The 26,213-nt window shown below is 39.2% G+C and overlaps 1 protein-coding gene and 1 non-coding gene across 2 annotated transcripts; both read right to left on the bottom strand.

Moving 5' to 3' along the window:
- Positions 1 to 3,395: 3,395 nt before the first annotated feature.
- LOC140176081 (uncharacterized) lies at positions 3,396 to 7,009 on the bottom strand. The gene is made up of 6 exons (XM_072205943.1): positions 6,286 to 7,009; positions 5,540 to 6,078; positions 5,300 to 5,440; positions 4,107 to 4,733; positions 3,898 to 4,029; positions 3,396 to 3,698 (listed from the first exon to the last, which is right to left on the bottom strand). Exons 1-6 carry the CDS (start codon positions 7,007 to 7,009, stop codon positions 3,396 to 3,398), a joined length of 2,466 nt encoding a protein of 821 aa, XP_072062044.1.
- A 4,520-nt stretch (positions 7,010 to 11,529) lies between these two features.
- On the bottom strand, positions 11,530 to 11,633 carry LOC112724527 (small nucleolar RNA R71). The gene has a single exon (XR_003163685.1). It is a non-coding gene; the product is annotated as a small nucleolar RNA R71 (small nucleolar RNA).
- Between the last annotated feature and the right edge of the window lie 14,580 nt (positions 11,634 to 26,213).

Here is a 26,213-nt window from a genome sequence, read left to right as displayed (position 1 = left end):
ATCCTTTTCAATTGTGATGAGATTTGTTCATTGCTACCACTTAGTTAACCCTTACTAATTAAAGGAAAGTCAAGTGGGTGAATCAATTTGATTTCTCAAGTCCTAATCAACTCCTAAAGGAATGACTAGCTTTGGAGGCTTTCAAATCAATTAGCAATCTCTCCAATTATCAATCAACAAAGGAACTAGATAACTCAAGTGTCACTAATTACTCCACCTAGGCCAAGAGGAACAAAATCTACACTAAAATCCAACCAAGCATTTCATCAAACACTTGGAAGGCACAAAAGAAAAGTATAGTAAATCAACAACAAGAATGAAGTCTAATCAACAATTATTGAAAGGAATTAACAACAACAATCAAGGAAATCACAATTATCATGAATTACCTCAAGTTGCATTATTGAAAGAGGAACAACAATATATCCAAAACAAAATGGAGGATTACAATTATTAAAGCACACATCTAGAAAGAGGAAGAGGAGAAGATTAAGAATTGGTAAATGAAAGGTGAATCAAAGCATGAGTTAAACCTAGATCTAAGAAGAGATATTAACCTAAACCTAATCCTAATCCTAGAGAGAAGAGAGAGCTTCTCTCTCTAGAAACTAACTAAAAAACTAAAAACTAAACTAATGGTAACTAACTTCTAAAAATGATCAATGATCCTCCAATGATGAATGATTCATCCTCCCTTAGTCCTTCATCCTTTTGTTCCTTTCCCTTAGCAATTTGGCGCCAAAATGGGTTCAGAAAACCTCTCAAAATCGCCAGGCACGTGTTGCATTAATGAGGTCATATGCCATCATCGGCGCGTGCGCGCATGGTACGCGTGCGCGTCCCTGGTCGATTCTGCAATGTGCGCGCGGGCGCCTTATGCGCGTGCGCGTGCATGGCTGACTTTGCTTCTTTGACTTTTTATGCTTCTTTCCACTTGTATGCTCCCTTCCTTGCTCCCTTTGATCCATGCCTAGCCTATTTCAACCCTGGAATTACTAGCAAACACATCAAGGCATCGTATGGAATCAAACAGAAACTAGAATTCACCAAAATAAGGCTTAAAAGCATGTTTTTACACTTAAGCACAATCATGGAAGAGATAACAAAACCATGCTAATTCTTAGGCTAAATGTGACAAAGGTTATCAAAATGTTCTAAATTCAAGGCAAAACAAACCGTCAAATTGGGGTTTGTCAAGTAGTCTTCAGCCACCCTAGCAATATCAGTATTGGTTGTTGCCATATCCCCATTATCCCTCCACATATGCCATATCTTATTTCTTCTGGTTCTAGATTTAAATTTCTGATGCAAGAGATTTGTATTTTGGTCTCTTTTTTTTATCCATTTAATTCTAGATTTGTCTTTCTAATAAAGTTTCTCATACAAATATGCTTTTTCAAGCCGATGTTCAAGCTCAAGTAATTCAGTTCCTTCCATGATGCCTAATATTTGTTTTTGTTCTAGGAGAGCAATAACTTCTACAATCTTCTTTTTAGAATTAGCAGAGCTATTCCTTTTCTAGAGAACCAATCAGTGTCTAACCAATTCAAGTTTCTAAAATAATCTAAACATCATTAAACTTTTTATATCTGAGTTCCAAGCCTCGCTGATGAAGTTACGAGTTATGAACCTGTCTCTGATATACTAAAGATCGTGGGTTGAGAATATCATTGGGATCAAGATTCATCAACAAGTACTCTGTCAAGCCTTTTCTAAATTAGTTCACCTTCCTTGCACTTGTTAGTTTATTACTCCAAGTAAATGGTTTACCCACAATTCCCAAATCAATCAACGTGTTATCTCCAATAAAGTAACAAAAGGCAGCAATAGAAGGATGAGATTTAGGATTATCACTAAGTTTCTCACCTTGATCAATAATGGAATTGAAATCACCAACAATAACTGATTTACCTTGGAGTTGGGAGATCACCAAAGAGATTTCTTAGAACTGGGATAGCTAAATATTCTCATTGTAATTTAAACAAATGCCTACAAAGTTTCATTCAATGTTAAAAGGGACATCTTTTATCAAGGCAGCAATATAAAACTTAGAGCATTGATAATCCAGAAGGGTGCAGAAATTATAACAAAATGCAATAGACAGTAAGCAGTGGTAAATACCTCAAAATTATGGTGAAATTGTATTAATAAGTGTAGGGATTGAGTGACAGAACATAAGCAAGAGAGAAAAGAGAGTAAGACAGTTATTATGAAGCTATAACAATGGAATTATTGAGGCAAATAAAAAGGGGTAGCAGCCATGACGCCCTGCTAGAACCTGCGAGAGGAAGAGATGAGAGACTATAAGAGGGAAAGAAGGTAGAAAAGAGAGACGAGAATTCAGAAGGGAGAGAGGCAAATACCACAATCATCTACTGCCCATGATTCTCCTATTTCCTACTAATAGTGCGTCTTCTGCTACTGCGTCTCACACCCTGTAAATTCGGACCATGCTTCACGTGTCCACTTTCTCTAACTAACTCTGCCCCCTTATGGTCATTTTGCCCCACTATATTGTTTCTCCTTTTTGCTACTGCTCCTTTGTTCGTTACATTACCCCGCTCTTCAACTTCAACCTTGTCCTCAAGGTTGAAATCTGGGTAAGCTTGGAGGAATTCTGCTGCATCCTCCCATGTCCTCTCTGCACATGTACTTTGTCCCCATTGTATCTGTAATTGCTGCACTTCTTGGCCATGTTTAAAGATGACTCGGCGGTCCATAATGGTATGCAGACTGAGGATAGGGCCTTCTTCACTCGATCGGAGTGGAAGTGGCAAGTATTGCTCATGTTTCTCACCCCTAAATTTCTTGAGGGCAGAAATATGAAACACATTGTGGATTTTGGCCTCGGCTGGTAACTCTAGGCGGTAAGCTACTGAACTCAACTTTCTGCAGATGGGAAAGGGTCCAAAATAACGCATTCCCAACTTTTGGCTGCGAAGTAATGCAATCGAGTACTGCCTATATGGTTGGAGCTTAACCAATACTAAGTCTCCTTCTTCAAATTTAACAAACCGCCGATGATTGTCAGCTTGAGTCTTCATGAATTGTTGAGAGCGTAATAAGGTAGATTTAAGTTGCTCAATCAACTTATCACGAGCTAGCAATAGTTCCTGTAATGGAAGTTCATCTCCTGCTGAAATTTCATATCTGACCAAGGAAGGAGGGTCACGTCTATATAAAGCTTTGAATGGGGTCATCTTTATGCTGTTGTGATAAGTGGAATTGTACCAAAATTGTGCCCATGGAAGTATGTCAAGCCAATGCTTGGGATTCTCAAAACAAAAGCAACGAAGGTACATTTCCAAAGTCTTGTTCAAGACGTCACTTTTTCCATCCGTTTGCGGGTGATAGGCTGAGCTCATCACTAAAGTGGTTCCTTGAGCATGGAATAATTACTGCCAAAATTTACTAATAAACACTTTACCACGATCGGAGACAATTGACTTGGGAAAACCATGGAGTTTAACAATGTGCTTGATGAAGGCATCGGAAACTGTCTTGCTATCAAAATCACGACGCAGAGCAATGAAATGGGCGAATTCAGTGAGTCTGTCAATCACAACCATGATCACCGAGTATCCATGAGAAGTGGGTAAGGATGTAATAAAATCAATGCAGATGTCATCCCATACCTGGTGGGGAATAGGGAAGGGCTGCAACAGTCCTGCTAGCTTGGTAGTTTCAGCCTTAGCTTGCTGACATATCAAGCAATTCTAGACATAATTTTGAATGTCCTTATGCATATTTGGCCAGTAGAACGAGGAACGGATCCGATCAACAGTTTTAGCGATATCAGAATGTTCCCCGCCCGGACTATCATGGTGCTCATGAATGATAAGAAGAATGAGGCTGCTGTTTACAGGGAGCACTACTCTATCTTCCATAATAGAATACCATTTCGGATCGTATAGTGTAGATCAACCTGCCTGTTTTGAAGGCATTGCTACCACAATTCTTGTAATTGTGCATCTGCCTCAATTTCTGATTTAAGAGTCCCCATCCATTCAGCATTAGGACGAGACCAAGCTACAAAAAAACATCATGACAGGGCATCAGCAATCGTATTTTCCTGTCCCAGTTTGTATTGTATCTCATAATCATACCCCAGAAGCTTGTGGAGCCACTTTTTTTTGCTCAGGTGTATGTAGAGTTTGATCTACCAATGCCTTCAAACTCTGCTGGTCAGTACGAATTATGAATTTTTTTCCCAGCAAATAATGCCGAAACTTTGCTACAGCTTCCGTAATTGCATAGAACTCCCTAACATAAGATGATTGTTTCTGCAGCGAAGGAGACAACTTCTTTGAGAAGAAGGCTATAAGATGCTTTTCTTGAATCAATACAGCACCAACCCCTGTTTCTGAGGCGTCAGTCTCGACTTCAAAGGGTAGCTCAAAATTTGGAAGAGCTAAAATAGGTTTGGATGTAATAGCAGCCTTCAATTTGTTAAAAGCTATTGTGGCTCCATCATCCCAAGCAAAGGCATCTTGATACAGTAAATCAGTAAGAGGACTAGCTATGGAGGCATAGTAACGAATGAATCGACGGTAGTACCCGGTTATACCCAAAAATCCTCTCAGTTGTTTCACATTGGTTGGTTGAGGCCACTCTATAATAGCGTGAACCTTGTCTTTCTCCATGTGAACGCCACTGTCTGAGATCGTATGCCCTAAATAATCAATTTCATTGGTTCCAAAAGAGCACTTTGAGAGCTTAGCAAAAAGGCATTCCTGTTGCAATAACTTTAACACAGTCTCTAAGTGCTGTAAATGTAAAGGAAAGGAATGGCTATAAATAAGAATGTCATCGAAAAAAACCAACACAAATTTATGCAAGTAAGGCCGAAACATATCATTCATCAAGTTCTGAAACATTGCTGGGGCGTTAGTGAGGCCGAATGGCATGACCAGTCATTCGTAAAGGCCTTGGTGAGTGCAAAAAGCTATTTTGTATTTATCCTCAGGGCTGACCAGAATTTGGTGGTAACCAGAATGAAGATCAAGCTTGGAGAAAATGGAGGCGTCAAACAACTCATAAAGTAATTCATCAACCGTAAGAATTGGAAAACTATCCTTAACAGTGATATTGTTTAAGGCTCTATAGTCTGTACAGAAGCGCCATGTACCATCTTTCTTTTTGACTAGTAATATTGGAGAGGAAAAGGGACTCCGGCTTGGTTGAATAATCCCGTCGTCAAGCATTTATTGGACCATTAATTCTATCTGGGCTTTTTGACTGTGAGGGTAGCAGTAGGGTCTAACCTTAATAGGTTCAGCACCCTTGATTAGAGAAATACAGTGATCATGACGGTGCTGTGGTGGTAGGCCTGAAGGTTGCGCAAACACCCCGGCATATGAGTGCAGAAATTCGCCAATTCCAGGTGTAAGTCATCAGGCAGAGGCAAGGAAGAATGAGTAACTTCAACCTGAGGCTGCAGCTGCAATGTGAAAGCCTCAGCAATAGAATTGGTATGCACAAGTCTCCTGATGTGGTGGAATTCTGCCTAAGCTATAGCATTGGTCTTCTCCCCATGTACTGTAATCAAACTACCCTCATACATGAATCGAATATAAGCTGCTTCATAGTCCACAATATGGGCTCTTAATTGTTTCAACCAAGCGGTACCAATGATGAGATCACCACCAGCAACATTTAAAACAAATACATCAGGGACTAGCACTTTATAACCCTGCAATGTCACTTCTAGCAAAGGGATACGACCTTCAACCTGCATAATGTCAAAATTTCCCACTACAACTTGGACTCCCGGAGTTGGCTCAATGGAGATATTCAAAAATTTTTCAATCCACGGCTGGATGAAGCAATCGGAGCTCCCACCATCAATGAGTGCTTGGATTTCTAGCTCACCAATGTGAGCTTTGATTCGAATAGTGGAGTGACCCGACGTGTCATGCATGGCATTATAAGAGAGATGATGGTCTATCACCTCTGCATCCAGCTGTTGTAAATTTTCTCCTTTAGACACAACTATGTCCCTACTATTCACCACTACATTTACCTCATCATTCTCAACTTGCATAAGCATGAATTGCCGATTCGAGCACTTATGAGCAGCTGTGAATTTATCATCACATCAATAACAAAGACATTTCTCTCGTTTACTCTAAATCTCTACTGGAGACAAATGGCAAATGGGGTTCTTAGGTGGTGGGAGAGCTGGCTTCTGAGATGGTGTGGGAAGTAGGGGAGGCAAGCTGTTCCATTGAAAGGTACGCGCAGGTGTAGAGGAGCCGTGCGACGGAGACTTAGAGGTTGCCGGACCTGAAGTATGCCACGGAGATGTCAAAAACTTGTCTTCATAGAGCCTAGCCAAGCTTATGGCACGCATCACTGAGGGTGGACATTGAGCTTTTACCTCACATCTAATATTGGCCTGGAGACTGCTAATGAAACAATCGCGTAACGCATCAGCAGGTTCGATATGAGTTCGATTATCAAGAGCTACGAATTCAGCGTAAAAGTCACTTACGGAACCCTGTTGTTGCAGCTTGAACAGAAGCTCCCTGGGAGACTCGAATAAGGAGGGGCCTAACTCTAATTGAATAGCACGCTTGAGCTGCGTCCATGAACGAAACTGAGCGGTGCGTTGTGACATCTGAAACCACGGAATCGCGGAGCCAGTCATGTGCATCGCAGTAAGGCCAATTTGCTCTTTCGGAGGTACTCTAAAGAATTCAAAATACTGATCTACGGAGAAAATCCAACTCGACGCATCAGTACCGTCAAATTTAGGAAGATCGAAGCTCACTCTTTGAGGCTGTGACCAAGGACACGAGTAATTGTCAACTCCAGAGTTCGAACCTAGCGGAGACTCATGAGAGATGGAGTGTTTTCGGGACCGATCGAAAAGGAGCTGAGTGAGGGATGACTGATGAATCGCCTTGAATTTCAAATTCGTCGCCTCTTGCGCTCGAGCACATTCTGCTCTGTTTTTCTCAGCCACAGTTTCTATCATTTGAGACAAATGCTTCAATTCAGCTTCCATCGTCTTCATGCGAGTGTTTTCTGCCATGGCCAATGAAAGCACCAAATGGAATGGTGCAAAAATTATAACAAAATGCAATAGACAGTAAGCAGTGGTAAATGCCTCAAAATTGTGGTGAAATTGTATTAATAAGTGTAGGGATTGAGTGACAAAACATAAGCAAGAGAGAGAAGAGAGTAAGACAGTTATTATGAAGCTATAACAATGGAATAATTGAGGCAAATAAAAAGGGGTAGCAGCCGTGACGCCCTGCTAGAACCTGCGAGAAGAAGAGAGGAGAGACTATAAGAGGGAAAGAAGGTAGAAAAGAGAGACGAGGATTCAGAAGGGAGAGAGGCAAATACCACAATCATCTACTGCCCATGATTCTCCCATTTCCTACTAATAGTGCGTCTTCTGCTACTGCGTCTCAAACCCTATACATTCGGACCATGCTCCACGTGTCCACTTTTTCTAACTAACTCTGCCCCCTTATGGTCATTTTCCCCCATGATGAGTGGATAATTTATACACTTTTTGGCATTGTTTTTACATAGTTTTTAGTATGATTTAGTTAGTTTTTAATATATTTTTATTAGTTTTTAATTAAAAATCATATTTCTGGAATTTACTATAAGTTTGTGTGTTTTTCTGTGATTTCAGGTAATTTCTGGCTGAAATTGAGGGACCTGAGCAAAAATCTGATTCAGAGGCTGAAGAAGGACTGCAGATGCTATTGGATTCTGACCTCCCTATACTCAAAGTGTATTTTCTGGAGTTACAGAAATTCAAATGGCACGCTCTCAATTGCGTTGGAAAGTAGACATCTAGGGCTTTCCAACAATATATAATAGTCCATACTTTTCTCAAGTTTAGACGATGCAAACTGGCATTTAACGCCAGCTTTCTGTCTTATTTTGGCGTTAAACGCCAGAAACAAGTTGCAAAGCAGAGTTAAACGCCAGAAACAAGTTACAAACTGGCGTTCAACTCCAAAAAGAGTCTCTACACATGAAAGCTCAATGCTCAGCCCAAGCACACACCAAGTAGGCTCGGAAGTGGATTTCTACATCATTTACTTATCTTATGTAACCCTAGCTACTAGTTTAGTATAAAAACTACTTTTAGTGATTTATTTTAGATATCTCTTTATCATTTGATATCGCTGGTTAGTATTTGACTAATTTTGTGTTCTGAGATCACGTTTAGGGGGCTGGCCATTCGGCCATGCCTGGACCTTGTTCTTATGTATTTTCAACGGTAGAGTTTCTACACACCACAGATTAAGGTGTGGAGCTCTGCTGTTCCTCATGAATTAATGCAAAGTACTATTGTTTTTCTATTCAACTCAAGCCTATTTCTTCTCTAAGATATTCATTCGCACACAAGAATATGATGAATGTGATGATTATGTGACGCTCGTCACCATTCTCACTTATGAACGCGTGCCTGACAAACACTTCCATTCTACATGAAAGCAAGCTTGAATGCATATCTCTTAGCCTCCTGATCTACGGTCAGAGTCTTCGTGGTATAGGCTAGAATTATTGGCTGCCATTCTTGAGATCCGGAAAGTCTAAACCTTGTCTGTGGTATTCCGAGTAGGATCTGGAAAGGGATGGCTGTGACGAGCTTCAAACTCGCGAGTGCTGGGCGTAGTGACAGACGCAAAAGGATTATTGAATCCTATTCTAGCATGATCGAGAATCGACAGATGATTAGCCGTGCGGTGACAGCGCAATTGGACCATTTTCACTGAGAGGACGAGATGTAGCCATTGACAACGGTGATGCCCAACATACAGCTTGCCATGGAAAGGAGTATGAATGATTGAATGAAGACAGTAGAAAAGCAGATGTTCAGAAGGAACAAAAGCATCTCCATAAGCTTATCTGAAATTCTCACGAATGAATTACATAAGTATTTCTATCCTATTTTATATTTTAATTACATTTTAATTATCAAATCTCCATAACCAATTGAATCTGCCTGACTGAGATTTACAAGGTGATCATAGCTTGCTTCAAGCCGACAATCTCCGTGGGATCGACCCAGTGCACTTGCTGGTTAGTTGTGCGAAGTTGTGACAAAGAACTAAGATTATGAACGTGCGTATTAAGTTTTTGGCGCCGTTGCCGGGGATTGTTCGAGTTTGGACAACTGAAGGTTCATCTTGTTGCTCAGATTAGGTAATTTTATTTTAATTTTAAGTTTTTGTTTTTATTTTTGAAAAATGTTCAAAAAAAAATTTTTAAATTATTCTATGTTCTTCAAAATTTTTAAGAATGAATTCTAGAGTTTCATGAGATACGTTGAATCCTGGCTGGCTTTTAAGCCATGTCTAATCCTTTGGACCGAGGTTTCAACTATCATTAGAGAAGAGCTTCTTTGTCTTTCTCAGCAATTTAGCTTTTGTGTGTAATGATCTGCTAAAGCTTGGCTGGCCATTGGCCATGTCTAGTGTTTTGGACCGGAGCTTTCACTGAAAGCTTGGCTAGCTAGTAAGGCATGTCTAATTCCTGGACCGAAGCTTTAGACTAACATTGCATGATTCTTGGAATTCTTATTAAAAATTTTGAAATCCTTATTTTTCTTTTCCAATTAATTTTTGAAAAATACAAAAAAAAAATTAAAATCATAAAAACCAAAAATTTGTTTGAGTCTAGCGTCAATTTTTAAGTTTGGTGTCAATTGCATGTGTTTTAATTTCCCTTTAATTTTTGAAAATTCATCAAATGTTCTTCATTGATCTTCAAATTGTTCTTGATGATTGTTCATGTTTGATCTTTGCATTTTCATGTTTTGTGTCTTTTCTTGTTTTTCATATGCATTTTCAATTTGTTAGTGTCTAAAGTTTGAAAATTTCTAAGTTTGGTGTCTTGCATGTTTTTCTTTTCTTAAAAATTTTCAAAAATAAGTTATTGGTGTTCATCTTGACATTCAAGGTGTTCTTGGTGTTCATCTTGACATTCAAAGTGTTCTTGCATGCATTGTGTGTTTTGATTTATATTTTTCATGTTTTGAGTCTTTTTGTTGTTTTTCTCTCTCTTCATAAAAATTCAAAAAATAAAAAAATATATCTTTTCCTTTTTATCTCATAAATTTTCAAAAATTTGGTTTGATTTAGTCAAAAAGTTTTTAAATTTAATTGTTTCTTATGAGTCAAATCAAATTTTCAATTTAAAAATTCTATCTTTTTCAAGTCTTTTTCAAAAATCAAATCTTTTTTATTTTTTTCATAATTTCAAAATTTTCAAAATTTATTTTCAAAATCTTCTTCTTATTTCTATTTCATATTTTCGAAATTAATTCTAACAATTAATGTGATTGATTTAAAAATTTTAAGTTTGTTACTTGCCTAGTAAGAAAGGTTCAATCTTTAAATTTTAAAATCATATCTTTTTGTTTCTTATTAGTCAAGTAATCAACTTTAATTTTCAAAATCAAATCTTTTTAAATTTCTTTTTCAAATCTTTTTCAAAATAAATTTCAATCACATCTTTTTCAAAATCAATTTCAAAATCTTTTCTAACTTCTTATCTTTTCAAAATTGATTTTCAAATATTTTTCAATTAATCTTATCTTGTTTGATTCTTATCTTTTTCAAAACTACCTAACTAATTCTCTCTCTCTCTAATTTTCAAAAATCACTAACCTCTTTTTCAAAATTTCTTTTCATTAACTAATTATTTTAAATTTTAATTTTAATTTTATTCCTTTTCGTATTTTCGAATTATAACTAATATTTAAAATAAAAACAAAAATATTTTTATTTTATTTTATTTAATTTTCGAGTTCTTCTCCCTCTCATCTCTTTCTATTTATTTATTTATCTACTAACACCCCTCTTTCACTTAAAAATTCGAACCCAATCTTCTCCTCTGTGTTCGAATTCTTATCTTTTCCTTCTTCCATTCTTCTCTTCTTATACTCATATAAGGAATCTCTATACTGTGACGTAGAGGATTTCATATTTTCTTTTCTGTTCTCTTCTTTTTCATATGAGCAGGAACAAGGATAAGAACATTCTTGTTGAAGCTGATCCTGAACCTGAAAGGACTCTGAAGAGGAAGCTAAGGGAAGCTAAAGCACAACTCTCTGGAGAAAATCTGACAGAAACTTTCGAAAAAGAAGGAGACATGGCCGAAAATAATAACAATGGTGGAGATGCAAGGAAGATGCTTGGTGACTTTACTGCACCAAATTCCAACTTACATGGAAGAAGCATCTCAATCCCTGCCATTGGAGCAAACAATTTTGAGCTAAAGCCTCAATTAGTTTCTCTGATGCAACAAAATTGCAAGTTTCATGGACTTCCATCAGAAGATCCTTTTTAGTTCTTAAGTGAATTCTTGCAGATCTGTGATACTGTTAAGACCAATAGGGTTGATCCCGAGGTCTACAGGCTTATGCTTTTTCCGTTTGCTGTAAGAGATAAAGCTAGAATATGGTTGGACTCTCAACCTAAAGATAGCCTGAACTCTTGGGATAAGCTGGTCACGGCTTTCTTAGCCAAGTTCTTTCCTCCTCAAAAGCTTAGCAAGCTTAGAGTGGATGTTCAAACCTTCAAACAGAAAGAAGGTGAATCCCTCTATGAAGCTTGGGAGAGATACAAGCAACTGACCAAAAAGTGTCCTTCTGACATGCTCTCAGAATGGACCATCCTGGATATATTCTATGATGGTCTGTCTGAATTATCAAAGATGTCATTGGACCATTCTGCAGGTGGATCCATTCACCTAAAGAAAATGCCTGCAGAAGCTCAGGAACTCATTGACATGGTTGCAAATAACCAGTTCATGTACACTTCTGAAAGGAATCCTGTGAGTAATGGGACGCCTCAGAGGAAGGGAGTTCTTGAAATTGATACTCTGAATGCCATATTGGCTCAGAATAAAATATTGACTCAGCAATTCAATATGATTTCTCAGAGTCTGAATGGATTGCAAGCTGCATCCAACAGTACTAAAGAAGCATCCTCTGAAGAAGAAGCTTATGATCTTGAGAACCCTGCAATAGCAGAGGTGAATTACATGGGAGAACCCTATGGAAACACCTATAATCCCTCAAGGAGAAATCATCCAAATTTCTCATGGAAGGATCAACAAAAGCCTCAACAAGGCTTTAATAATGGTGGAAGAAACAGGTTTAGCAATAGCAAGCCTTTTCCATCATCCTCTCAGCAACAGACAGAGAATTCTGAGCAGAATCTATCTAGCTTAGCAAATATAGTCTCTGATCTATCTAAGGCCACTCTAAGTTTCATGAATGAAACAAGGTCCTCCATTAGAAATTTAGAGGTACAAGTGGGCCAGCTGAGTAAAAGAGTCACTGAAACTCCTCCTAGTACTCTCCCAACCAATACAGAAGAGAATCCAAAAAGAGAGTGCAAGGCCATAACCTTACTTGGTGCGGCCGAACCCAGAGAGGAGGAGAAGGACGTGAATCCTAGTGAGGAAGACCTCCTGGGACGTTCACTGACCAATAAAGAGTTTTCCTTTGAGGAACCAAAGGAATCTGAGGCTCATCTAGAGACCATAGAGATTCCATTGAACCTCTTTTTACCATTCATGAGCTCTTATGACTATTCTTCCTCTGAAGAGGATGAAGACATCATTGAAGGGCAGGTTGCTAAATATCTAGGAGCCATCATGAAGTTGAATGCCAGTTTATTTGGTAATAATACTTGGGAGGATGAACCCCCCTTGTTCACCAATGAACTAAGTGCATTGATAAGGCAGACATTGCCTCAGAAGAAACCGGATCCCAGAAAGTTCTTCATACCTTGTACCATAGGCACCATGACCTTTGAGAAGGCTTTGTGTGACCTTGGGTCAGGGATAAACCTCATGCCACTCTCTGTAATAGAGAAACTGGGAATCTATGAGGTACAAGCTGCAAGAATCTCACTAGAGATGGCAAACAAATCAATGAAACAGGCTTATGGATTAGTAGAGGACTTGTTAGTAAAGGTTGAAGGCCTTTACATCCCTACTGATTTCATAATCCTAGACACTGGGAAGGATGAGGATGAATCCATCATCCTTGGAAGACCTTTCCTAGCCACAGCAAAAGCTGTGATTGATGTGGATAGAGGAGAGTTGGTCCTTCAACTGAATGAGGACTACCTTGTATTTAAGACTCAAGGTTCTCCTTCTGTAACCATGGAGAAGAAGCATGAAAAGCTACTCTCACTGCAGAGTCAACCAAAGCCCCCACAGTCAAACTCTAAGTTTGGTGTTGGGAGGTCCCAATAATGCTCTGAACATCTGTGAGGCTCCATGAGAGCTCACTATCAAGTTATTGACATTAAAGAAGCGCTTGTTGGGAGACAACCCAATGTTATTTAATTATATCTATTTATTTTCCATTACTATTTTATGTTTTCTTTAGGTTGATGATCATGTGAAGTCACAAAAACTACTGAAAAATTAAAAACAAAATGAAAAATAGCATTAAGAACAGCTCACCCTGGAGGAAGAGCTTACTGGCGTTTAAACGCCAGTAAGAAGCATCAAACTGGCGTTAAACGCTAGAAACAAGCACCAGACTGGTGTTTAACACCAGAACAGAGCATGGAATTGGCGTTGAACGCCAGAAACAAGTAGCAAGCTGGCGTTTAACGCCAAACATGCATTCTAAGGGCGTTTGAACGCCTAAATGGAGCAGGGATGTTAAGTCCTTGACCCCTCTGGATCTGTGGACCCCCCAGGATCCCCACTACCCCACCTTTTCTTCTCTCCTCTTCACACCTTCTCATAACACTCTTCCCCAAATACCCTTCACCAATCACCTCTATACCTCTTCCCTAAATACCCTTAACCACTCACATCCATCCACTCTTCCCCATAAACCCCACCTACCTCCAAAATTCAAATTCTTTTCCCTCCCAAACCCAACCCTAATGGCCGAAACCTACCCTCCATCCCACCCCTATATAAACCCCTCAACACTACTCCATTTTCACACATTACAACCACCACTTCTCCCCCTTGGCCGAATACACCTTCTCCCTCCATCTCCTCCATTTTCTTCTTCTTCTACTACTTCCTTTCTTCTTTTGCTCGGGGACGAGCAAACCTTTTAAGTTTAGTGTGGTAAAAGCATTACTTTTTGTTTTTCCATAACCATTAATGGCACCTAAGGCCAGAGAAACCTCAAGAAAGAGGAAAGAAAAGGCAATTTCTTCCACCTCTGAGTCATGGGAGATGGAGAGATTCATCTCAAAGATCCATCAAGACCACTTCTATGAAGTTGTGGCCAAGAAAAAGGTGATCTCTGAGGTCCCTTTTAAGCTCAAAAAGAGCGAATATCCGGAGATCCGACAAGAGATTAGAAGAAGAGGATGGGAAGTTCTCTCTAATCCTATTCAACAAGTCGGGATCTTAATGGTTCAAGAGTTCTATGCAAACGCATGGATCACTAGGAACCATGATCAAAGTAGGAACCCGAATCCAAAGAATTGGCTTACAATGGTTCGGGGGAAATACTTAGATTTCATTCCGGAAAATGTAAGGTTGGCGTTCAACTTGTCAATGATGCAAGAAAATGCACGCCCCTACACTAGAAGGGTCAACTTTGATCAAAGGTTGGACCAAGTCCTCATGGACATATGTGTGGAAGGAGCTCAATGGAAAGTTGACTCAAGAGGCAAGCCGGTTCAATTGAGAAGACCGAACCTTAAGCCTGTAGCTAGAAGATGGTTGGAGTTCATCCAACGCTCAATTATTCCTACTAGCAACCGGTCTAAAGTTACTGTAGACCGGGCCATCATGATCCATAGTATCATGATTGGGGAGGAAGTGGAAGTTCATGAGATTATACCTCAAGAACTCTACAAGGTGGCTGACAAATCATCCACTTTGGCAAGGTTAGCCTTTCTTCACCTTATTTGCCACCTCTACAATTCGGTTGGAATTGACATAGAGGGAGATATCCTCATTGATGAGGACAAACCCATCACTAAGAAAATGATGGAGCAAATAAGAGATCATGGACCTCAACAAGAGCATGAGAAAATTACTCACCATGAAATCCCTGAGATGCCTCAAGGGATGCACTTCCCTCCACAAAACTATTGGGAGCAAATCAATACCTCCCTAGGAGAATTAAGTTCCAACATGGGACAACTAAGGATGGAGCACCAAGAGCACTCCATCATTCTCCATGAGATTAGAGAAGATCAAAGAGCTATGAGGGAGGAGCAACAAAGACAAGGAAGAGACATAGAGGAGCTCAAGAACACCATTGGTTCTTCAAGAAGAAGAAGACGCTACCCTTACTAAGGTGGACCCGTTTCTTAATCTCCTTGTCTATTTATTTTCTCTGTTTTTCGTCTATTATGCTTTATGTCTATTTATGTTTATGTGTTATTACATGATCACTAGTGTCTAAGTGTCCATGTCTTAAAGCTATGAATGTCCTATGAATCCATCACCTTTCTTAAATGAAAAATGCTTTTAATCACAAAAGAGCAAGAAGTACATGATTTCGAATTCATCCTTGAAACTAGTTTAATTATTTTGATGTGGTGACAATACTTTTTGTTTTCTGAATGAATGCTTGAACAGTGCATATGTCTTTTGAATTTGTTGTTTATGAATGTTAAAATTGTTGGCTCTTGAAAGAATGACGAAAAAGGAGAAATGTTATTTGATGATCTGAAAAATCATAAAAATGATTCTTGAAGCAAGAAAAAGCAGTGAATAGAGAAAAGCTTGTGAAAAAAAAAAGGAAGGCGAAAAAAGAAAGAAAAAGAAAAAAAGCAAGCAGAAAAAGCCAATAGCCCTTAAAACCAAAAGGCAAGTGTAAAAAGGATCCAAGGCTTTGAGCATTAGTGGATAGGAGGGCCCAAAGGAATAAAATCATGGCCTAAGCGGCTAAACCAAGATGTCCCTAACCATGTGCTTGTGGCGTGAAAGTGTCAAGTGAAAAGCTTGAGATTGAGCGGTTAAAGTCGAGGTCCAAAGCAAAAACAGAGTGTGCTTTAAGAACCATGGACACCTCTAATTGGGGACTTTAGCAAAGCTGAGTCACAATCTGAAAAGATTCACCCAATTATGTGTCTGTGTCATTTATGTATCCGGTGTTAATACTGGAAAATAAAGTGCTTAGGGCCACGGCCAAGACTCATAAAGTAGCTGTGTTCAAGAATCAACATACTGAACTAGGAGAATCAATAACACTATCTAAATTCTGAGTTCCTATAGATGCCAATCATTCTGAACTTCAAAGGATAAAGTGAGATGCCAAAACTGTTCAAAGGCAAAAAGCTACTAGTCCCGCTCATCTGATTGGAGCTAAGTTTCATTGATATTTTGGGATTTATAGTATATTCTCTTCTTTTTATCCTATTTGATTCATTTGCTTGGGGACAAGCAACAATTTAAGTTTAGTGTTGTGATGAGCGGATAATTTATACGCTTTTTGGCATTGTTTTTACATAGTTTTTAGTATGATTTAGTTAGTTTTTAATATATTTTTATTAGTTTTTAATTAAAAATCATATTTCTAGATTTTACTATGAGTTTGTGTATTTTTCTGTGATTTTAGGTAATTTCTGGCAGAAATTGAGGGACCTGAGCAAAAATCTGATTCAGATGCTGAAGAAGGACTGCAGATGCTGTTGGATTCTGACCTCCCTGCACTCAAAGTGGATTTTCTGGAGCTACAGAAACCCAAATGGCGCACTCTCAATTGCGTTGGAAAGTAGACATCCAGGACTTTCCAGAAATATATAATAGTCCATACTTTGCCCAATTTTAGATGACGCAAACTGGCGTTTAACGCCAGCTTTCTGTCCTATTCTGGCGTTAAACGCCAGAAACAAGTTGCAAAGCAGAGTTAAACGCCAGAAACAAGTTACAAACTGGTGTTCAATTCCAAAAAGAGTCTCTATACATGAAAGCTCAATGCTCAGCCCAAGCACACACCAAGTGGGCCCGGAAGTGGATTTCTACATCATTTACTTATCTTATGTAACCCTAGCTACTAGTTTAGTATAAAAACTACTTTTAGTGATTTATTTTAGATATCTCTTTATCATTTGATATCGCTGGTTAGTCTTTGACTAATTTTGTGTTCTGAGATCACGTTTAGGGGGCTGGCCATTCGGCCATGCCTGGACCTTGTTCTTATGTATTTTCAACGGTAGAGTTTCTACACACCACAGATTAAGGTGTGGAGCTCTGCTGTTCCTCATGAATTAATGCAAAGTACTATTATTTTTCTATTCAACTCAAGCCTATTTCTTCTCTAAGATATTCATTCGCACACAAGAACATGATGAATGTGATGACTATGTGATGCTCATCACCATTCTCACTTATGAACGCGTGTCTGACAAACACTTCCGTTCTACATGAAAGCAAGCTTGAATACATATCTCTTAGCCTCCTGATCTACGATCAGAGTCTTCGTGGTATAGGCTAGAATTATTGGCCACCATTCTTGAGATCTGGAAAGTCTAAACCTTGTCTGTGGTATTCCGAGTAGGATCTGGGAAGGGATGGTTGTGACGAGCTTCAAACTCGCGAGTGCTGGGCGTAGTGACAGACGCAAAAGGATTACTGAATCCTATTCTAGCATGATCGAGAACCGACAGATGATTAGCCGTGTGGTGACAACGCAATTGGACCATTTTCACTGAGAGGACGGGATGTAGCCATTGACAACGGTGATGCCCAACATACAGCTTACCATGGAAAGGAGTATGAATGATTGGATGAAGACAGTAGGAAAGCAGAGGTTCAGAAGGAGCAGAAGCATCTCCATAAGCTTATCTAAAATTCTCACCAATGAATTACATAAGTATTTCTATCCTATTTTATATTTTAATTATATTTTAATTATCAAATCTCCATAACCAATTGAATCCGCCTGACTGAGATTTACAAGGTGACCATAGCTTGCTTCAAGCCGACAATCTCTGTGGGATCGACCCTTACTCACGTAAGGTTTATTACTTGGACGACCCAGTGCACTTGCTGGTTAGTTGTGCGAAGTTGTGACAAAGAACTAAGATTATGAACGTGCGTATTAAGTTTTTGGTACCGTTACCAAGGAATGAACGATCACGATTTCGTGCACCACCCCACTATATTGTTTCCCCTTTTTGCTACTACTCCTTTGTTCGTTACATAATCTGCACAACAGAATCATCCTTCCATGCCAATGAAGTCCACCCGCACTACCAGAAGGATAAATAATTTGCCAATTAGAGTAGCCACAAGCCCTAAATTTTCTTCCCACCGGTTGAGATTATTTTTTTTGTTTCACAAAGAAAAACTAACTCGAGGGAGTGGGATTGAACAATCTCTTTAAGGTTGTGAACCGTTAGGGGTCTCTCTAAACCCCGACAACTCCACGATAACACTCTCATGGGCCTTGGGGTATCATTGACTGGCTGACACTCTCTACCTTCTGATCAATAATTAGCTCCTGTTCAACACACATCATGTTGGCTACAAGCTCATTTTCTTTACCAGAGACTCTTCGCTTTGTCCCACCCAATTGGTTAAGTGAATTATGACTCTGTCTTGCCACCTATTCTAGATTCAATTTTTTATTGCTAACTCCTTCTATTATCATCTAATTATTGTAAGACCCGGTTAATTAAAGGCTAATTAACCCATAAATGAGAATTTATTCTAGAAAGCCAAAAATATTATTTTTATGGCTAATTGTGATAGAGGAGATTGAGACGAGAATTTCGGTACCAATTTTATAGAAATCGGACCAAGATTGGACCGAACAGGCCAAACCGGACCAACTGGACCCAAAGTGGGCCCTTGGCCCAACATAACTAAACCAAAACCCTAGTTTTCAGCACTCTCTCTCCTCACAATACACTCAAACACGCTGAAAACTAATATGGAGGGGGGAAGAACACTCTCTCAAGTTCTCTCCCTTGGTTGATCTTCAAACCACCATAACTTTTGATCTAGAGCTCCGATTGCCGCTCCGTTTGCGGCCACGCGTTCACCAAGGAGAGCTCTACAAAACCCATACAATCAATCTTGAGGTAAGTCACGTTTTACTGTTCAAAATTCCAGCCCTTGATTTCGAGTTTCATGAGCAAAAATGTTGAGATTTTGGGTTCTTTGATGTTATAGGACCCAACTCTCTTGAAGGAGAAGGTTAATCTTGTCTCCTTGGACCTTGGGTGTGGTAAGATTCTCAACCCTAGTATAATTTGTTGTTCTATGTGGTTTGGGTATTGAGATGTTGTGTATGGGTATGATGATTGTGGCTTAGGTTGTGTATATGTGAATATTGGAGCTTGATTGGTGATTTTGGAAAGCTTGGGAGAGGGCTTTGTGTGATAAAATCTGTTCTTGGAGGTGTTGAGACCTTGAGAGCTTGTGGACAAGTGGTTTGGAAGTGCTCCGGTTGAGCTTGGGAAATCGGCTAAGGTATGGTTTCGGTTTTCCGTATCTAATATGTAATGTGGTAGGAAATACTTAGGCTAGAGGCCCTAAGATAGGCATTGAATTGATGATGTTGTTGAATGGTTGAGATATATGATGTGATCATATATGTGATTATGAATATTGATGCCTTGATTGTGTGATATATGAGAAAATGCATGTTGTAATATATGCATGATGAATGATTGAGGTTGAATTGATGGGTGGTACCATATTGTTGGTGAGTATGATGATGATTATGTATAATGATGGTTGATTGGAAATTGATATTATTGGAAATTGGGATGAGAAGGATGTATGACATGACATTGTGTTTGTCCTTTAGCCATTGATTGAGAAGTGTTAAAATGGTTGGATGTGGTTTTGGGAATTTTGGTAAAATGTCAATGTGTGAGTTGAGGATGGCTTGATGTTGATTTTGGTACATTTTGATTGATTTCAAAGAAAAGGGATGAAATTGGCATGTTTTGATTGATTTTGAAAAGAGTTGAAAGTGGCTTGTTTGAAAATGGTACTTTGTGGTTTTGTATGAAAACCTGGTTTTTGGGCATACTTTGACGGGACATAACTTGGACTACGGATCTCTGATTTGTGCCAAATCTGTTTAGAAATGAAATTGGATCCGGGATGTCCATGCCGTTCGAAGAACGGGTGAAAAATGATTTAAAATGAGAGAGTTATGACCGTCGGAAGATTGGGGTTTGAATCTGTGAATTCTGCAGCTTTTAACTTAGAAAATTATTAGCAGAATGACCCCTCACGCGTAGGCGCACTTGGCGCGTACGCGCCGTTATTCCAGAAAGCGCCATCCACGCGTGCGCGTGATGTGCGCGGGCACGCCGAATGTGCTGCACCCAATGCCCAGCCATTTTCCAAAGAGTTGTGCCAGAGTTGTGCCAGTTTTGTGCCTGGGGCGCAAGAGCACCCACGCGTACGCGTGGCTGACGCTTGCGTGTTGTTTGGCTAATTTTCAATCCACGCGTTCACGCGTATGATGCTTGTGCGTCGAGAAGTTTTTAAGGCCATCCACGCGTGCGCGTGGAGTGCGCGTACGCGTGGCCCTGTTTTCATCCCAAAGTTGATTTTTGAGTTTTAAAAGCCAAATTTCATACTTCTAAGCCTCCGATCTCACCACTTATGTCTTAAATCATTATGATATGCCTAGCATGAGAAAAAGGGCTAGTGAATGTGGTAACTTGCGAGTGAAGCAAGGGAAAAAAATGAATGATCATTGAGGATCATGGATGATTATGTGAGATGCGGAGGATGGCGGTGGAAGTGCTTGTTATGCCATGGGCCGAAAGGCCGTAATTGTTAATGAATTGGCTAGTTATGGATTTAACCGTGAGCCGGATGGCTGGATTATGCCGTGTGACGGTGGAGCCATGTTTATGGCTAAGTATAAATGCATATATGCTGTTGAATGAATTGTGAATATTTGCACTTCCACCATTGGAGATGAGGGTTTCCCTGGGTAGTAGCAGTGGCTAGCCACCACGTGCTCCAGGTTGAGACTCGAAGCTCTGTTAACCCAATGTCGTAAGTGTGGCCGGGCACTGTGAAAGGCCCGGATGAGCTCGCCCCCGTAAATATTCACCAGTGATGGTGATGGATAAATATTCACCAGTGAGGGTGATGGATATGGATCATGATTATGATCAAGTTTATGATGAGTATAACTCGAGTTGGGGATGCACGACAGAGGGACAGTCCAATGGTTAGCTACCAGGACTTGTCGGGTTGACTCTATAACCGACAGATGATATCATCAGCCACTAGGGACAGGCATGCATCATAAGCATTCTACATGAATTGTTTGAGATTGCCTATTTGACTGCATATTACTTGCTAATTGTCTAAATGCCCTATCTGTTCTTATTTGTATATCTCTTGTCTGATATAACTGTGTTTGCCATATTATACTCCTGCTGGTGGTTGGGAGGTCTGAAGGAATTGGAAAGGGAAGTATTAGTTAGACTGAAGAATCTTTAGTCAGTTGCCGCTTACGGTTTAGCTTGTTTATAAGCTTTGATATTATCTGGAGGAAGTTCTAGGATTGCCTTCGGCTTTCCTCTATTATTATGTATTATATATGTGGAAGCTGTTACCGTGCTGGGGACCTCTGGTTCTCACCCATGCGGATTTTGTGGTTTTCAGATGCAGGACGCGAGGCTTCTCATTGAGGCATGCTGGAGACTTCTGGATTAGCGAAGATCCTTTGTTCTCGGGACTCTATTGTGATTTATATATCTTGTTTAGATACTTCTATCTCCATTAAATAATACAAACTGTGATGACTCCTCTTATAGGAGATTTTGGAGAATAGGTTTTTGTATTTGTGTCCCTTTGGGTTTTTCTTGGGGTTTTCCTTATTTTATTATATGTATATATTGCTATGCTCGGACCGGTTATCTTCGCAACCGGGTTTTGAGTCTTGATATTCCTGTTTTTGACACTCTTTATATATATGATCTTGCACTAGCTTATCCTTTGCTCGTTACGTTATCGATCGGAGTGTTGCGTTTCGAGTTACGGTTTTTGTTTACCCCTTTTTCTACAAAGGCTCCTAGTTATAATCAATTATTCATACTACTATACGTACTAAATTTTTGTTTTAGAGGTCGTAATACCTTGCCATCTCTAAATTATGACTTAAGCATAAGACTCTGTATGGTAGGGTGTTACAATTATCTTCTTGAATTTTATTCATGGAGCTTGTGATATCTTCTAACATAATAGGAGAATCAGATTTTGTCATTGACTACAAAGCTAACTCTGAAATTTGGTTGGGAGATTCTGTACTCCTTGAAACTTCATTCCTTTCATCCTTCATATTTAGCTTAGAGAAACTTTCAAGTAATTAAGAAAGGGCAGGCTTTTTTTGTTGTTGTGAAGGCTTAGATTGTTGATTGCTGAAATTACTTGCATTATCACTACCGTTATTGTCAATTCTTTTTCCTACCTGATTAGCCTTGACTTAGTCGCCAATGCTTTCCACTTTAATATCACCTGAAATAGAGTTTGACATGAAGATATGATAGTACTTTGAATCATATCCAAAGTGATTATAATAGGTGTAGAAGATCCCAATACGCTCATATTTCAATACCTTACCTCCAAAAGCAGCCATCCGAATCGACTCCTTCACCCTTTTATTACTATTGTTCTCAAAGAAGAATTGGAATTGGTTTGATCCTAATTCCACGGATCTGAATCCATCCGGCCTTCCTTAGACAACCTTCAATGCATTGTCAATTATTCCTATTAAAAATACCTTATCTGCAAATACACGACTAAATAGACTCTTAGTATATGTCTCCAGTTCCTTAAAATAATCTTCCTCTGTCATAAACACCAATTTCTCCTCTTCTTCCATGTTCCTTGGATTCAGACATGAATTTCTTCTCCCTTTTGTCTAACAATTATACTTTAATTTATAGTCTTACTAATAAAATATTTTTTATTAATCCTAAATATATTTTTTAAAAAATTATAACACATAATCTAAAGTTTAACTAATCACATCAATTTTATATAAACTATAAATATACTAAACAAATTACTCCACATACTCTAACATGTTAACTAATCACATAGATTTTTTGTATTATACTTAAATATATTAAAAAATTACAGCATTTATAACTGACATAACTAAATTAAGTTTCTAAACTACACTAATACTAATATAATAAATATGTCTCTAAACAACATTAATAACAATAATTATTACTAATCAAAACTAATATTAAAAAAATTAACTTACATATAAAAATAGTTTAAAAATTCAATAATATATTCTTCAAGTTGAATAAGATCACCATTTTAACTTCCACTCTTTCAACTCTCTCAAACTTTTATGATAATGAAAATTACTCAAGAGATAAGGAAAATGTTTCGTTTGAGTGAGTATAAGAAAGAAGAGAAGAGAGTCCATACTTAAAATCAGTCCCACCTACATCTAATGTTCGACAAGTGGCAACGAGGTAAAAAATTCTTCTCTGCGCCTAACAAGGCGTGCATATGGCATGTTCTTAGCAAGTTGATGAAACTGCCCTTCCTCAAACTCATGTAAATTCCAACGCTGCTCCCACTTGGTTGTCCAAATAACGAAGTTGTTCTCACTATTTGAGCTTGTTGGTTGGACCCGATGATTTTGGTCCTGCAATTTTTTTTTCATAAATCCAGATTACACACCAAAAGAGCCATTTCCATATCAAATATCAACTGCAGTCTAATATTTAAAAAAAATCAATAAACTCATAATATTTTTAAAGTTTCTATTTTAATCTTTAAATAAAATTCAAGAATAGTATGGAAGAAGAAAAAGGAAAATAAAAAACAAAAAGCGAAAAAAAGGGCACCAACATCAACATTCCTGTTCCCCACACACGTGGTGCTACCGTGTGTCTGAAGTAGCTAGCTAGTGCTACTATCAAGTGTCTGCTACTACTACTTGGAACTCACTCATTCCATCTCTCAATTCACACACTACTCAGCGCTCACTCTCACTCACTACCATAGTCATACCCTTTCAAGATTCAACTCTAACATAACATGTTGACACTAAAAACGACTTCCAAACCTCACCTTCTTTCCTTTTGTCACCGTCGCCCTACCATTCCCATGAATAGCTTCAAAGGAATCCAATCCCCCTCCTCCTCCCCTTCCCCCCATTCGCATCCTCCGTCACCACACTTCCAAGGGTTCTGCATCCAAGGATGATGACCTTTATAATGATGTCAATGGGGCTGGCACTGGCATTCATAAGAGTTCCAAGAAGGACCACAAGTGGCGCCGAGCGAGTGTGGAGCAAGTTCGGCTCAATCGTGCAGAGGAGGGAAGAAGATAAGGTGAAACTTAATGTGCAAGGTAGTGAGAATGTTAGCCAGAAGCTTACTCGAAATTATAGTGTTAGGGTAGAAACCAATGTAGCATGGCTGGCAAAGGGAACATAAATGTGTTGAATGAAGACAAGATTTCATGGTTTAGAGGAACCGTAGTGTTTGATACTCGCCATCACCAAATAATCTTGACAATAGCTTGTTAAGATTCTGTTACGGATCCGACCCACGGATCCTGCGCACAGAACGGTCCTCGTACCCGGTTACTCGGGAACAAACCGTTTCGACCTGAAAGCCCAGAACCGGTCCTTCAAAGCTCCTAACCAACTTTCGAATTCAAACACCTCTCTTATTGGTATGCGAAATTGCTACTCAGGTTGTGAATTGTTGTTCGAAATTGATTCCCCGGCAATGGCACCAAAAACGGATACACAGAACCATGGTCTAAACATATCTTCACAACTTCACATAACTAACCAGCAAGTGCACTGGGTCGTCCAAGTAATACCTTACGTGAGTAAGGGTCGAATCCCACGGAGATTGTTGGTATGAAGCAAGCTATGGTCACCTTGTAAATCTCAGTCAGGCGGATATCAAATGGTTATGGAGTTTTCGAAAATAATATAATAAAATAGGGATAGAAATACTTATGTAAATCATTGGTGAGAATTTCAGATAAGCGAATAGAGATGCTTTCGTTCCTCTGAACCTCTGCTTTCCTGCTATCTTCATCCAATCAGTCTTACTCCTTTCCATGGCTGGCTTTATGTGATACATCACCACTGTCAATGGCTACTTTCGGTCATCTCTCGGGAAAATGATCCAATGCCCTGTCACGGCACGGCTAATTGTCTGGAGGCATCACCTTTGTCAATGCTTTCATCTTATCCTCTCAGTGAAAATGATCAACGCACCCTGTCACGGCACGGCTATTCATCTGTCGGTTCTCGATCATGCTGGAATAGGATTTACTATCCTTTTGCGTCTGTCACTACGCCCAGCAATCGCGAGTTTGAAGCTCGTCACAGTCATTCAATCATTGAATCCTACTCGGAATACCACAGACAAGGTTTAGACTTTCCGAATTCTCTTGAATGCCGCCATCATTCTAGCTTACACCACGAAGATTCTGATTAAGAGATATAAGAGATAGTCATTCAGTCGAAGGTAGAACGGAAGTGGTTGTCAGGCACGCGTTCATAGGGAATGATGATGATTTTCACGTTCATCATATTCAGGTTGAAGTGCGAATGAATATCTTAGAAGCGAAATAAGATGAATTGAATAGAAAACAGTAGTACTTTGCATTAATCTTTGAGGAACAGCAGAGCTCCACACCTTAATCTATGGAGTGTAGAAACTCTACTGTTAAAAATACATAAGTGAAAGTCCAGGCATGGCCGAGAGGCCAGCTCTCAAACGTGATCTAAGATAGCATACAACTGATCAAAGATGTCTAATACAATAGTAAAAGGTCCTATTTATAATAAATTAGCTACTAGGGTTTACAGAAGTAAGTAATTGATGCATAAATCCACTTCCGGGGCCCACTTGGTGTGTGCTTGGGCTGAGCTTGAGTGTTGCACGTGTAGAGGTCCTTCTTGAAGTTGAACGCCAGCTTTTGTGCCAGTTTGGGCGTTCAACTCTGGTTTTGGCTCCTTTTCTGGCGCTGGACGCCAGATTTGGGCAGAAAGCTGGCGTTGAACGCCAGTTTACGTCATCTATTCTTCGCCAAAGTATGGACTATTATATATTGCTGGAAAGCCCTGGATGTCTACTTTCCAACGCAATTAGAAGCACGCCATTTCGAGTTCTGTAGCTCCAGAAAATCCACTTTGAGTGCAGGAAGGTCAGAATCCAACAGCATCAGCAGTCCTTCTTCAACCTCTGAATCTGATTTCTGCTCAAGTCCCTCAATTTCAACCAGAAAATACCTGAAATCACAGAAAAACA

The sequence above is a fragment of the Arachis hypogaea genome, chromosome 11 (assembly GCF_003086295.3).
Source record: "Arachis hypogaea cultivar Tifrunner chromosome 11, arahy.Tifrunner.gnm2.J5K5, whole genome shotgun sequence".
In the NCBI taxonomy this organism is placed as follows: Eukaryota; Viridiplantae; Streptophyta; class Magnoliopsida; order Fabales; family Fabaceae; genus Arachis; species Arachis hypogaea.
The sequence above is the reverse complement of the archived record's forward strand: the minus strand, read 5'-3'. Positions and strand labels throughout refer to the sequence as shown.